The 13138-nt window shown below is 37.8% G+C and overlaps 1 protein-coding gene and 1 long non-coding RNA gene across 7 annotated transcripts in view; both read left to right on the plus strand.

Annotated features, from left to right (window-relative positions):
• The window catches only part of LOC117952129 (histone-lysine N-methyltransferase, H3 lysine-36 specific-like), a 16196-nt gene extending 8806 nt beyond the window's left edge, over positions 1–7390 (plus strand). For 2 of the 6 annotated variants that reach the window (XM_034884249.1, XM_034884246.1), the window contains 4 exons: positions 1072–2939; positions 5006–5104; positions 6382–6426; positions 6907–7390. In XM_034884249.1, coding sequence (XP_034740140.1) covers positions 1072–1518 — 447 coding nt within the window. In that variant the 3' untranslated portion in view covers positions 1519–2939; positions 5006–5104; positions 6382–6426; positions 6907–7390. Of the gene's footprint in view, positions 1–9; positions 120–1071; positions 2940–5005; positions 5105–6381; positions 6427–6906 lie in introns of those variants that run through there. The other 4 variants (XM_034884248.1, XM_034884250.1, XM_034884247.1 and 1 more) reach the window with 4 other exon arrangements.
• Positions 7391–8946: 1556 nt separating this feature from the next.
• LOC117952131 lies at positions 8947–10610 on the plus strand. Its single transcript, XR_004658318.1, has 4 exons — positions 8947–9204; positions 9997–10123; positions 10212–10366; positions 10568–10610. It is a non-coding gene; the product is annotated as an uncharacterized LOC117952131 (long non-coding RNA).
• Positions 10611–13138: the final 2528 nt, after the last annotated feature.

The following is a 13138-nucleotide window of genomic DNA, read 5'->3' on the forward strand; positions in this document are numbered from 1 at the left end:
TCGTCTCTCCATCTGCAGACCACTCACCAGTCGTCTCTCCATCTGCAGACCACTCACCAGTCGTCTCTCCATCTGCAGGCAACAAACCATTTCTCACCTCCACAGTTCTCCCTGAAGAGGTTTGTTTGTACATTTATTGGTATAGCTTCAAATGCAGGAAATGCTTTAACATGACCTGAAAAGATGCTTGCTTTCTGCTTCTGTATATGACTCATGATTTGATATGGTCCAATAACCCTTGTGTGTTTAGCAGTTAGAAGCAATATTTTAGCACAAAGACTTCCGTGTGTTTGTGTTAAATAAATCGATTATACATCATAATTATTTTTTTTAGTTATGATGTTGATAAAATGAAATTGCTAAATCAAGATTTTCTTTTCAACTACTTCAGCAACTGCTTAATTACTTCAGCGACTGACCTTAGGTAACATATCTACCACTTGACTTCAATTCACTGTTAAGTTAAGCGTCGTCGTACGTTTACCTATGTACTGCTGTTTTAACACAAGGTGAACGACACGGCTCCATCTGCTTAAATTACGCTTCCCCCTCCTTCTCATAGTTGTAGTATATTTACAACTGCAATTATCTATCTAATCTAAAATAACAGGAGACGAGAGGTGAGGACTTTAACACTCTCTGACATGGAATGACTGGAAACAACACTTCAACAATAAAAGCCAGCGAACAAACAGAACAAAAATAAAAGTGAATGAGCAGAGTATGAGCATAATTAATTAGCCATGTGCTCTAAAGTTAAGCTATAGTCAACACAGTGGCATTTCTACAAGATTTGTTGTCCCTAGACTGCTTCCACGTTCATTATTTTGACCGCTTTGAGCAACTTATGTGAAATATTTTTTCTCTTTTGTTTTTAAAATGATAATAAAAATATTTTTCTTTTTATACATTTTGAACAGTCCTAGTTTGTGTGTGCACACTCAGTAGTGGTTTATAAAAGCACATTGAGAAGCATATGAGGTCCAGTTGCATGTTGATTGTCATGTAGTGTTTATTACTGGTGTTATGTATGTCTTATGTTTTCTTTTATTTTCCTTGTATTTTAATCAGAATGAAAGTGACTTCAGTGAAGAGGAGCTATTGGATGATGTATGTGATCCAGAATACGTTCCAGGCTCAGAAAGTGACACAGAGGATGAGGAACCAATAAACGGCTTGTTAAACCCAACTTTACAGGTCACTGAAGAATCACTAATGGATACCTCTATGAACTGTAATGTCACATATGACACCCCTAACACTGGACAATCTTGCACCAACACAGTACCTTCAACCAGTGTTGTAAAAGCAGGACAAAATTTCTGCTTCATTTGCAAGGATTTTTATTTCAAAATCGCGCGGCATTTTAAAACTCACATAAAAGAGAATTCTGATATTGCATATGCCCTTAGTCTCCCAGCAGGCTCAACCACTAGGAAGAAGCTCCTAGAGAATCTTCGCAACAGGGGAAACTTTGAGTATAACAGATGTGCTGAAAAAAGGAAGTGGTCAGCTTAAAGTGAAGCGCAGAGCCAAGAAGGTTGAATGGAAAAAATATGAATATTGTATCCATTGTAAGGGTATGTTTTTGCGACCAGAACTATGGAGACATATGAAAAGGTGCTCCTCCAAACCAGAGGAACAAGATCATAAAGGAAGAAAAAGGGTGCTCGGCCTAGCATCTGCAATCCAGTCAGCATGTTCAAGCACAGTTGATGATGGGGTGCTTAAAATGTTAAGCCATATGCATGACTATGTCATTGCAAGTGTTATTCGTAATGACTTCTGCCTTCTTCGGTATGCTGACACCCTTTTCGCAAAACATGGACATGACCCTTCAAAACATGACTATATCCGCCAAAAAATCCGTCAGCTGGGAAGATTCCTGCAAACCATCCGCAAAAGGTCTTTAATCCTAACCTTAGAGGATGCCATAAAACCAGGAAATTTCATGGAAGTAATTGAAGCAGTAAAAGAAACAGCAGGATTTGATAAAGAAAAGAACTGTTACAAAACTCCAAGCCTTGCACTTAAAATTGGACACTCACTGTTGAAAGTGAGTGACATCATTCATTGTCATGCTCTTATGGCAGGAGATGACAACTTGATTAAATCCTCAAAAGCGTTTCAGAAGCTTTATACTGCAAAGTGGTCGGAGTACATATCCCACTGTGCCTTAAGCACCATTAGTGACTTGAAATATAACAAAACAGCCACATTACCGCTCACTGATGTAACAAAATTTAACAAGTATCTTGACAAAACTGTTGACACAGCAACTACTGCATTGAAGAAGGAGACAACAGTACAGAACTATTCCAGCCTTGCAAAAGCCGCATTGACCAAGATTGTCCTTTTCAATAGACGTGTTGGGGAGGTGTCAAAGATGAAACTGAGACATTTTCTGGAAAGAAACAAAGAAACCAACACCATTGATCTATTGGGGCTGTCAGAGTGTGAAAAGAAACTTTGCAACTATTTTGAGCGTGTTGAACTAAAAGGAAAAAGGGAGAGAAAGGTAGCAGTGCTGCTGACACCTAAGATGGTAAATGGACTCAACATTATGATTGAGAAGAGGAAGGAATGTGGTGTCCCGGACCAAAATGAATACTTGTTTGCTGTACCAAATTGTCTGACTTACTACAGAGGACATCAGTGTCTCAGACAGCTCGCAGATGAGTGTGGTGCCAAGAGGCCAGAGTATCTACGATCAACTCAACTGCGCAAAGACATAGCGACCACCTCACAAATCCTGAACTTGAAGAGCAACGAACTAGATCAGCTTGCTGATTTTATGCGGCACGACATATCAGTACATAGACAGTTGTACCGTCTGTCAGAGCCTACCATACAGAGTGCCAAAATTTCCAAGTTGCTCCTTGCACTGGAAAAGGGAAAGATGCATGAGCTTAAAGGAAAATCTCTTGACGAAATTGAAGGTATTTAAATTATTATGTTATTTATGTAAAATGTAGACCTAAAGGGGTTATAGTATGTATTTAAAGAAATCTTGGTTTTAAAGGATCTTCATGGGTAACATTTTACAGAGGGCTTCATTACTGGAGTTTTATAGACCGTGCCTTTTGTGAATCTTGTGGTTTCAAAGTTATTAATTAAGCTATCAGGTGTATATACTTGAGTAAATGCATAACTTTTCTGTCACACTCATGTAGGTCATTCAGGCGCCGTCCATTTTTCTTTGTTTCGCTTTGAGGTGGTTCCACACCTTCATCAGAGTCCAGCTGTCTTGAATGAATTGGTTTGATTTGGATTTTGAATGAACACACTTGTCTAAATAAAACCTTACAGCTCATAGTGCATATCAAAACAAAAATGAGATCCATGAATTCAAAAGAGCTGAAGAAAAGCCCGGCGAGAGCTGTAGCGAGAGAGATTTGGACAAGGCAAGAAAAAAAATCTACTGCATTTTTTTCTAAGCGCTCAGTGGTCTCCATAAGTGTAATATGGAAGATGTTTGGGTCAAACAGGACTCTTCCTACAGCTGACTGTCCAGACAAACTGAACAGCTAGGGAGAAGAACCCAAAGATCCCTCTGACTGAGTTCCAGATATCGTGTGAGGAGATGGGGATAGTTTCAGACCACATGAAAGGCAAGAACAAACCTGATGAACTCCCAGGCTGTGATTAACTCTGTTCAGCCTTTTTATTTGTCTTTCACTGAGGAAAAGCTCTCATTGGTCACCTCTGCCATAGAGACCAGTTTTTGTGCACATCTGCAGCAGTAGTTGTCTGCCTGGAACCTGGATCTCTGGAGCTCAGTCACAGTCATTTTCAGGTTCTTAGCTACCTCTCTCACCAAGGTTCTTCTCCCCCAACTGTTCAGTTTGGCTGGATGGCCAGTCCTGCTTGACCTGAACTTCTTTCATGCCAGAATTATGGAGAGACTGAGCTCTCTGAAACAAAATGCTCTGATTTTTTTTTCAAGCCTTGTTCCTATCTGTGCCTTTCTACAACTCTCTCTGAGCTCTTGGAGCCGTTCTTTTGACCTCATGGATCTAATTTTGGGTCTTATATGCAACATGAGCTGTAAGGCCTTATTAAGATAGTAAATTAACACAACTGGACTCTGATGAAGGTGTAGAACAGTCTCATTTTTTGACATGGTTGTATGACATCCTAATTCCAGCGAGTTTGCTGGGGTCACAAAAAAGTGTTTTGCTTGACAAAACAATGTGTTCAAAAGAGTAACACATTTGCATCACAAAACCGGTGTCCTGACCCACAGTTGTCGCAACACCATTGATCATTCACTCCACCTCGCAGCTACAGCTTTTCCTTTTTCTTTATATTTGTGGCCCCAGCAAACTAGCCAGATTGACCTACTTCAACACCAAAACCAGGACAGAGCTTTGCTCACAGGACGCAGGGGGGGGGAAAGTCACCTACACTGATAAAATGCGGTGCGTCTGCATCCAGTAAATTTTCAAAATAATAACCCTGTGCAGACATCCTGATCGTATTTCATATTCGCCCCTTAAACATGAGCCTATGTCATAAATGGGTGAAACAGGACGGATTTTTTTTTTTTACAAGTTGACTTATTGAGATCAGGTGAGAAATGTAATTTTATGGTTTCCGTCCAGAAAGCCCCAGCCTCTCTGTTTCCGTGTGTTTATTTACAGGCCAGTCTTGCATAGTCCAATGTGGCAGTGACATTGATGTACAATCCCCTGGACAACACAGCATCTATGAGACTATATGTTGGACAGGCAGTATGTAAAATATAGCAGTAAAAAGCAGGATAGGACATGTTGGCACAGATTGAATTTATTATTTATTCATTGAAACTTAGATTTAATCATCACAGTGATGTATTAGTGGGGGGTATTCCAGAAAGTGTGTTCATTGAAAACTGACTTGATCCAGAAACAGTCAGTTACCAAAGTAACATTGACATAACGCTCCAACATTCAGATATTACACAATGTAACCTTTTTAATTTGTTTTATAACCAAATTAAAGTACTTTCCCATTATTTGTCCAGATGTCACAGATGATGATGAAGATGAGAGTGAGGAGGAACAAACATTCACAACAAACATTCACAACAAAGCAGAGGTAGATTGTCCTCGTGAACTGAACGGTAAGTACTTTGAATATGATCTAGTATGTTGGTACACATACTGCTGGAAACGATCGCTAGACACTCTCCATTGATTCAATTATTACCTATTCCATCATTTTTTTTTTTTAATCTTGTGTAGCTCCTGGCCACTTTACAACAATGGCCGCGTTTCCCGGATTCAAACATTCTTAAGGACTTAAGAATCCTCTTAACCTCCTAAGCCCGAGAGCCCCACCGGCAGGGGGAAATTCATAACCTTATTTCCAACTTCTAATTTTTCCCAATTTCAAATGACGTCCCTAAAAGGAAACTTTGTCAAGATCTGTTTTATCTAAAAAGATAAATTTCTCACTTTGTCACTTTAATTGTTGCAAAATGGGACAAACTGACCACCATATATATAATAACAGATCCATATTTAGCGCCTGTGTATTGATACAGTATTGCCACTGAAAATATTGCGATGCTTTATCGATTTTCCCCACCCCCACACCTAGCTAGTAGCCCACTGTAAAGTTGAGGGTGGCCTTATATAATATTTAAACTGCTCTATTCCAGTAGATACATATATATGTCTTGGCAATGAAGTAATTTAAAAAAAAATTTAAATAGGCTATTTTTCACGCAGGTGCCTGTGCACTGTCAGAGTATTCTGGGTTGTTGTTACTGTCTGATTTTGATCAAACCTTGTATATATTAAGAATGTGTCCCAAAACCAAGGCTAAATCTAAGAGAGTTGTTTTCCTGGATTTAGTCGGATTTGACACAGAATGACCCAGCTGAATGTCATTTGGCTCAAATCTTCCCATTTACATTGACTCAGGCAGGTTAGATTTTGAAAATAAAACTTGTGTATAAGGTGCTGTAAAAAGTTTTAAAATGGCCATTGAAAGTGCTTGAACTATAATAAAAACCATATTGTTTTGGAAGCATATAAAACTATTTTAGCAGACACAAAGCATAAACAATGAACAGTGGAAACAGACATATTACTTATGGTCTTCACAGGCTGCAGATAAATGTGAAACGGGCATCTAAAGACAAGACCCCGAAACTTTTCTTGGATCAGGAAATGAAGTTTCAATACAATGTAAACCTATATGATCTATTTCTGCTTTCATTGCGCTAACTGATGTTGGATATTAGTGTCTTTTGAACCTGCTCTCCGGGCCAGGTTTCTTGTCCTCAGTTATATAGTACTAATATAGTAAATAATATTCAATTTTACAAAATTGAACAACAAATACTTTTTAATAAAAGGCATCTACTATGCTCTTCTGTTACACATTTTTCAGACATGGACACTCGTGATGCAGATGGACTCCTTCCTGTACATAATGGTATGATCAAGTTACATTTTAATACGTATCAAGTTTATAATATCCAGTGCTTAACCTTCAGGAGTTTCTGGGCCTACAAAGAGGTCATCATCATCAGATCATGCAGGGACAGAGAGACAAACAGAACAACAAAAAGAGAGAAGTGGAGTTTTTATGTCCATTTGCAGAGGAAAAAAATCTGAATGAAAACGCTGGAAATTTTAGAAAAAAACGTGAAATATCGCTAGAAATGTTTTACGGTGGGAGTAAGTGGAAAAGTCAACATTTTAATGAACGAAATATGCAACCTTTTGCAGTGGAAACAGTTTTACAGATTACAGACACACGCATACAGGAAATACGTCATTTACTACAATTAGTAAACAGCTGGCAAAGTCACTTTAACAAAACCACTATTAATTGTCATGGTTAATTGTTTCTATCCGGATGAAAGTCGTAGCCAGCCATACTAACATACATTGTCATCTTGTTTGTTTTCAGTACCCAAAGAAAAGACACGAAGACCATGGACCAAAGCAGAAGAAAAAGCTGTGCTGAGACATTTCAAGTCTCATATAATTAAAGGTCATTTAGCATCAAAGAAGGAGTGTGTGGTTTGCAAAGAATGTGAACAGCCAGCACTGAGAAATAGAACATGCCAAAACATTAGAGACTTTGTGAGAAACAAGGGGCTGACTTTTAAGCGCCAAAACCGCCACCCACACTAAATAACAATATGTGTGCAGCCAGCGTTGTGACGATAAACAAAAAATAATTTTCAATTAATAATCGTTATATTCTACATTATATATTAAGTGTAATTTTTTTAATGCTTTTCTGCGAAGTTGCCGGTAACATCTGGCGGGGGGGACAGCCAATGTAAATCAGCCTCTAGCTGCAATTGGGGTGCAATAATGTTGTTGTTTTTCCAATATGTTCAATGTTGCACATCGTCCCTTTTGAAATAAATGAATTGAAATTGAAATCTCCTAATTGTGAAAGTTAATGTTCTCAAGAATAGTTACATCAATATGCAATGCTACACAAAAAATGTAAGGCTTCAAATCGCCCGTGATCAGTATCGCTTATCGGCCCATAAAAAAATCCTGATAGGATCACCTCTAATGTCAACTACATTTTTATGGGTGAGTAAGGCTCCAATACAACAACTGGTGCATTTGCACTCCATTTGTGTTGTCTTTTTAGACTATCTATGGTGTCATACAACAGCTTGTGTTTGTCAAGTTTCTTACTCTTCCTTAACATGCCAAACTTGAAAGGCCTAGAAAAAAAACAGATGACATGAAGGAAACTCAGTTCATTTTCTTTCTTTTCTGAATTTATTCATTCAGAAGGGTCTATTTCAGGTTGATAACCTCAACCAATCAAAAGCATCATCAGCTTCTAAAAACAATTAGAAACAATATTAAACAATCCATTAAAGAAGCATGATTACCGTTACTTTACGTGCTGTTAGAGATTTTAATCATGCAGCCCCATACATCAGTGGTGAGAGTAGACATGAGTCCAGGATGTCTTGCGTTAAATGTTTGTTTACTTGATCAAGGAGAAGTGAATGAATGATCAGTACACATTAAGTTCTGATGCTCCTTTCAATTCTAAAGTGTGTGTCCTCTGGGGAAATCAAACAGATAATGCCAAAAGTTTGAGCCATGCCCAAATATGGGCAGATCCAACACATCTACAATATACAGAATTTACTCTACTGATCCATAGACAAAACTTTTGCTTAGATGCCCGTCAGGACCTTTGTCCTTCATCCAACAAAATATCAAACCTCTGACTCCAGTTACCTTTACCCCATTTAGGGAAAACAGTCAAACACATATCTGGCCTTGGCTGCTCACATTGAAAAAGTAATGGTTGACATTCATTCATTAATTTGTCGTCTGATTATTAATCTAACTCAGAACGTTTTGTTAATTTGGCTAAAAATTTCATAACAAATTAAAGACCACTGAGAATGAAAATAACTAAAAATGAGGATTGTAGTGGGTCTTTAAAAAGGTTTTTAAAAGATTAAATATAGTACTGCATTATTGTAGGCCTTGTAATGTTGGTCAGTCCTCTTATACCATTACCTGGTTTGTGTGTGTGTGTAATATGTAAACAGACCTCATAAACACTGTTGGTTTCACAAACCACCATTTGTGTGACCCCATAAGCCTGTGATATGTCACATATTTTTCTAAAAGAAAAATTATGATTTTGAAGTCCGATTTGTGTTCTGCATATGAAACAACATGTCTTTTATGTTTACCAGATGTTGCGTTAGGTGTGGTCTCATAAACCACTGCCACGCAAGAATCTGTAAATTGGTCTCTTAAACCACATAGGCCTGTGTGTGTGTGTGTGTGTGTGTGTTTGGGCAGTGTTGGCTAACGCTAGCTTAGTTTGGGCAGTGTTTATCTCGGGTAAATGTTTCTAATTTGAAAGTTTTTGTTAAAACATAACTATAATGTTAAACTAACAGCCTGGGCATGGATTTAATGTGAGTTAACCCTCTGAAGACACAGAATTCAAAATTTCAGCAAAAGTCTTCATAGATAAATTGTGTATCGACAAACGCCCCTGTAGGTTGGTCTTGGTACTGCACCCCCTCATTAATAATTCACACAATGTGTAAAATTTCAGAGCTTTTGATTGGCTGTCAGCCGGAAGGTCCACATAATACTGCGTTTTATCAGGAAAGCAGTGTATTCTACAATTAATAATACAGTATCATGTGAGCCAGCATTGGCACCTGCACCTGCCTGTGTGAAGAGAGGAGATCAAGAGGTAAGACTCACACACACGGCTACATGTCTGGTCCAGAAACTTAGCAAACTTTATGCTGATGTTGGTCGCTAACGTGTTTTTTTTAATTTGTTTTACCTGTAATTGATAACTAACTCTATATTAGTTTAGCTAACGCTAGCTGACGCTAGCTAACGCTAACGGGTTAGCTAATCCTATAAACACTGCCCAAACTAAGTTAGCACCAGCTAGCGTTAGCTAGCGCTAGCTAACACTAACGTTGACGTTAACGCTAACGTTAACGCTAACGCTAGCTTTGTTTGGGCAGTGTTGGCTAACGCTAGCTTAGTTTGGGCAGTGTTTATCTCGGGTAAATGTTTTTAATTTGAAAGTTTGTGTTAAAACATAACTATAATGTTAAACTAACAGCCTGGGCACGGATTGAATGTGAGTTTTACCCTCTGAAGACACTATGATTTCAGCCAGTTTTACTGTCTTTCAGAGGCTGTAGTGGGCCTGATATTTAAAGTAGCATGAAGATAGTGCTATCATATCAAACTAGCTAGACAACTTAATGCATTCATTTGTGCATTGGGTGCTGCACTATGTTAGGAAGAGGGATAAATAATGCTCCAAAATTAGTTAATATTTTGCTGAGGGAGAAACCAGCATGACTTACTAGTAAAGCAAGGCAGGTTGATATGTATTGCTTATTTGTTTGGTACGTTTCCTATACAGGCTGTACTCTTAAAGACAAAGTCAACCATAAATACTATATGTCTGCAATGAGTTAGTTAACAAAATTATGAGATTTATTTTCTCTCTTTCCTAAAGGGAGTCAGCATGTCTGTAATGAGGCCACAGAGAGCTAAGCTTAAGCCTAAAGAAGAGGCATCTTATTTGTCATCATTGGGAAAGGACAAGGATGGATTTACTATAAAATATATTAATTCATTCAAAGGTGAGTTGCCAAGGTAGCTAAATGTATATCATCCTTTTAATTATTGTATTAATCTCATCACACTTACACATCCTCTGTCCTTTTTTAGGTCGAGGAGTGTTTAGTTGCCGCCACTTTCAGAAAGGAGACTTTCTCATAGAATATCGACGGGAAGTCTTAAGCAAAAAGGAGTATGAGTACCGACTAAGACTGTACCATGATGCTCTGATGGTTGAATTATACTACAATGGGGAAAAAACTATGGTATGTGAATTGTCACACTTAAATCGTAGCATCTTTTGCAAGTTGAATTCTTCTCAGAAAAACAAACTGCTATTTCATACAAACTCAATTTCAGTAGTAGTAGTAGTTATTGTCGTGGAGGTGATTTATTTATTCATTCAGCATAATGGGCTTCTGTCATTCTACTTTTACATTTTGTCATCCTTATCTTTTGCCTTTCAGTGTTGATGCAGCAAAGGAGGATGACTCCTTGGGCAGACTTGTCGACTTGTATTTCTGTCAGTCATTTGACTGAGGCAGAGGGTTACCATATAGCTCAAATATTGACTTAATGTCCATGGAATGTTGTTATGATCATCAGATTTTTTTCAGTTTCAAAACATTTTTGACAGGATATTGGAGGATACAGACTAGGGTTGCACAATTGTGGCCAAAATGATAATCACGATTATTGTGATCACGATTAACTCACAATTATTTGTTGATTTTAACCAAAACATGTTTTATTGTCACATAGGCTATTTATAACTGCTTTCACATCCATATTATGCTACATTCTTATGTTGAAGTTGTATGTTGTATAGACACACATCTGCAACATATGTAATGAAATTAGCCATCTGAAATAAGTAGCCTAGCATATATTTAAAAAAAAATGTATCTCTGTGAAAGCTTCTTCACTTGTTTTCAACAATAACTGATTAAAAGAGCTGGGGAGGGAGAGGGAGTGCAATGGACGTTTATGCTACTCACAGAGAAACGGCTGATTCATTATGGATGGGTCCAGCACGGGTCGAAAGGCGGGTCAGCGAAATTACACGTGTATATGAAATCCCTGTATCGTCACTGCGCTGCATTTTTATGAACTATAATATTCTGCTCACGGGTCACACTTCATTCAGGTCCAGCAGCTCCGTCTCACACGTCATTACTCTACCAACTGAAGTTGGTTGCGTTCAATAACTTCTTCTGTGTTCTTTGCCATGGCGGCCGCGATAGCAGATAGTTTACCAGCTGAAACACTGGTACAAATACAGGTTTGCCCCTCATACTTTACAATATACAGCTGTGTTAATAACAACTGGTCACTGCTGTTGTCTGAATAACACAGACGGGACAAAATGTTGCGTTTACTGGTAAACTGGTAAACCTTGAGACCGACGTATAACCAACTGCTATCTGTTGAGTTTTCCTCCCGTTACTCTGTCCTCTGGGACTGTCTACATCTAGAAACTAAGCTGCGCGGTGCAGGGAACTACTAGGACTGGCTCATGAGCAGACAGGGGTTTACGGAGCGGTAGATGCGCTATGCAAAAAAACTCAGCGTTCTATGAAATGACGCATTTAAAAAAATCAGTCGATCACGCAAATTTGATCGTGGCAAGTCAAATTCGATATTGAGATTAAAATTTGATTAATTGTGCAGCCCTAGTACAGATACACACTCCTCAATATGTCTAAAGTGGTTATTTAAAGACACTCTAGGGACAGTGTATTTAGATACTGTGGTTATATAGTATGATTGAAAATGGATTTATAGGGCTAAATGTTGTACATACACAGTCCTCAGTGTACATGTACTGGTCAGTTGTAGACATCTAGATGACAGGATATTTGGACATTATCCCTCCATAGTACGATTATTGGAAAATATCACTCCGTATATATGACGTTAGCTATGTAGTATAATTAGTAGTATTAACATTTCTCTATAATATTATATCCACAAAAATTGAAGTGGAAAGAAATCACTTACATTTTGTGTTTGAATCCAAACTTTTAAAAAACCCAGGCTATTTTTTATCATCCCTGTGTGGATGTGGTTTATCAGGTTTAATTGACAGTGACATTAACAGAAGACCAGTTCACATGGAATGCCATGAAATAATATGTAATCACAAGAGAAAGGAGTTAGGTATTGCAATTGAAACTAAACGGATTGCTTTATATGTTTTTAGCCATAATACAAAATAAAACTGAATTAACAATTTGTGCAAAAACACTTTTAGTTTCATTATTGTATGTGTTTATATACAGTAAATGAGACAGAAATGTAGTGTAATGATAGTGAGTGTAAAAATCATCTTTGCATACACACAATACAAAACTTAATAGTATCCATACAAAGTCCTCTTAGTGTGTACACCTGTCCAGTACATACAAACTAAGGACTGTTCATGTATAAAGTGTAAAAATCGACTTTGCATACTCACAATACAAAACGTAATACTATCCATACACAGTCATCTTAGTGTATACACCTGACCAGTACATACAAACTAAGGACTGTTCATGTATAAAGTGTAAAAATCAATTTTGCATACACACAATACAAAACGTAATAGTATCCATACACAGTCCCCTTAGTGTATACACCTGACCTGTACATACAAACTAAGGACTGTTCATGTTTAAAGTGTAAAAATCGACTTTGCATACACACAATACAAAACGTAATAGTATCCATACACAGTCCTCTTAGTGTATACACCTGACCGGTACATACAAACTAAGGACTGTTCATGTATAAAGTGTAAAAATCGACTTTGCATACTCACAATACAAAACGTAATAGTATCCATACACAGTCCTCTTAGTGTATACACCTGTCCAGTACATACACACTAAGGACTGTTCATGTATAAAGTGTAAAAATCGACTTTGCATACTCACAATACAAAATGTAATAGTATCCATACACAGTCCTCTTAGTGTATACACCTGACCGGTACATACAAACTAAGGACTGTTTCTGTATACACAGTCCTCAGAATGTCTTTAACCTTTTCACAA

The sequence above is a fragment of the Etheostoma cragini genome, chromosome 10 (genome assembly GCF_013103735.1).
Source record: "Etheostoma cragini isolate CJK2018 chromosome 10, CSU_Ecrag_1.0, whole genome shotgun sequence".
Taxonomy (NCBI): Eukaryota; Metazoa; Chordata; class Actinopteri; order Perciformes; family Percidae; genus Etheostoma; species Etheostoma cragini.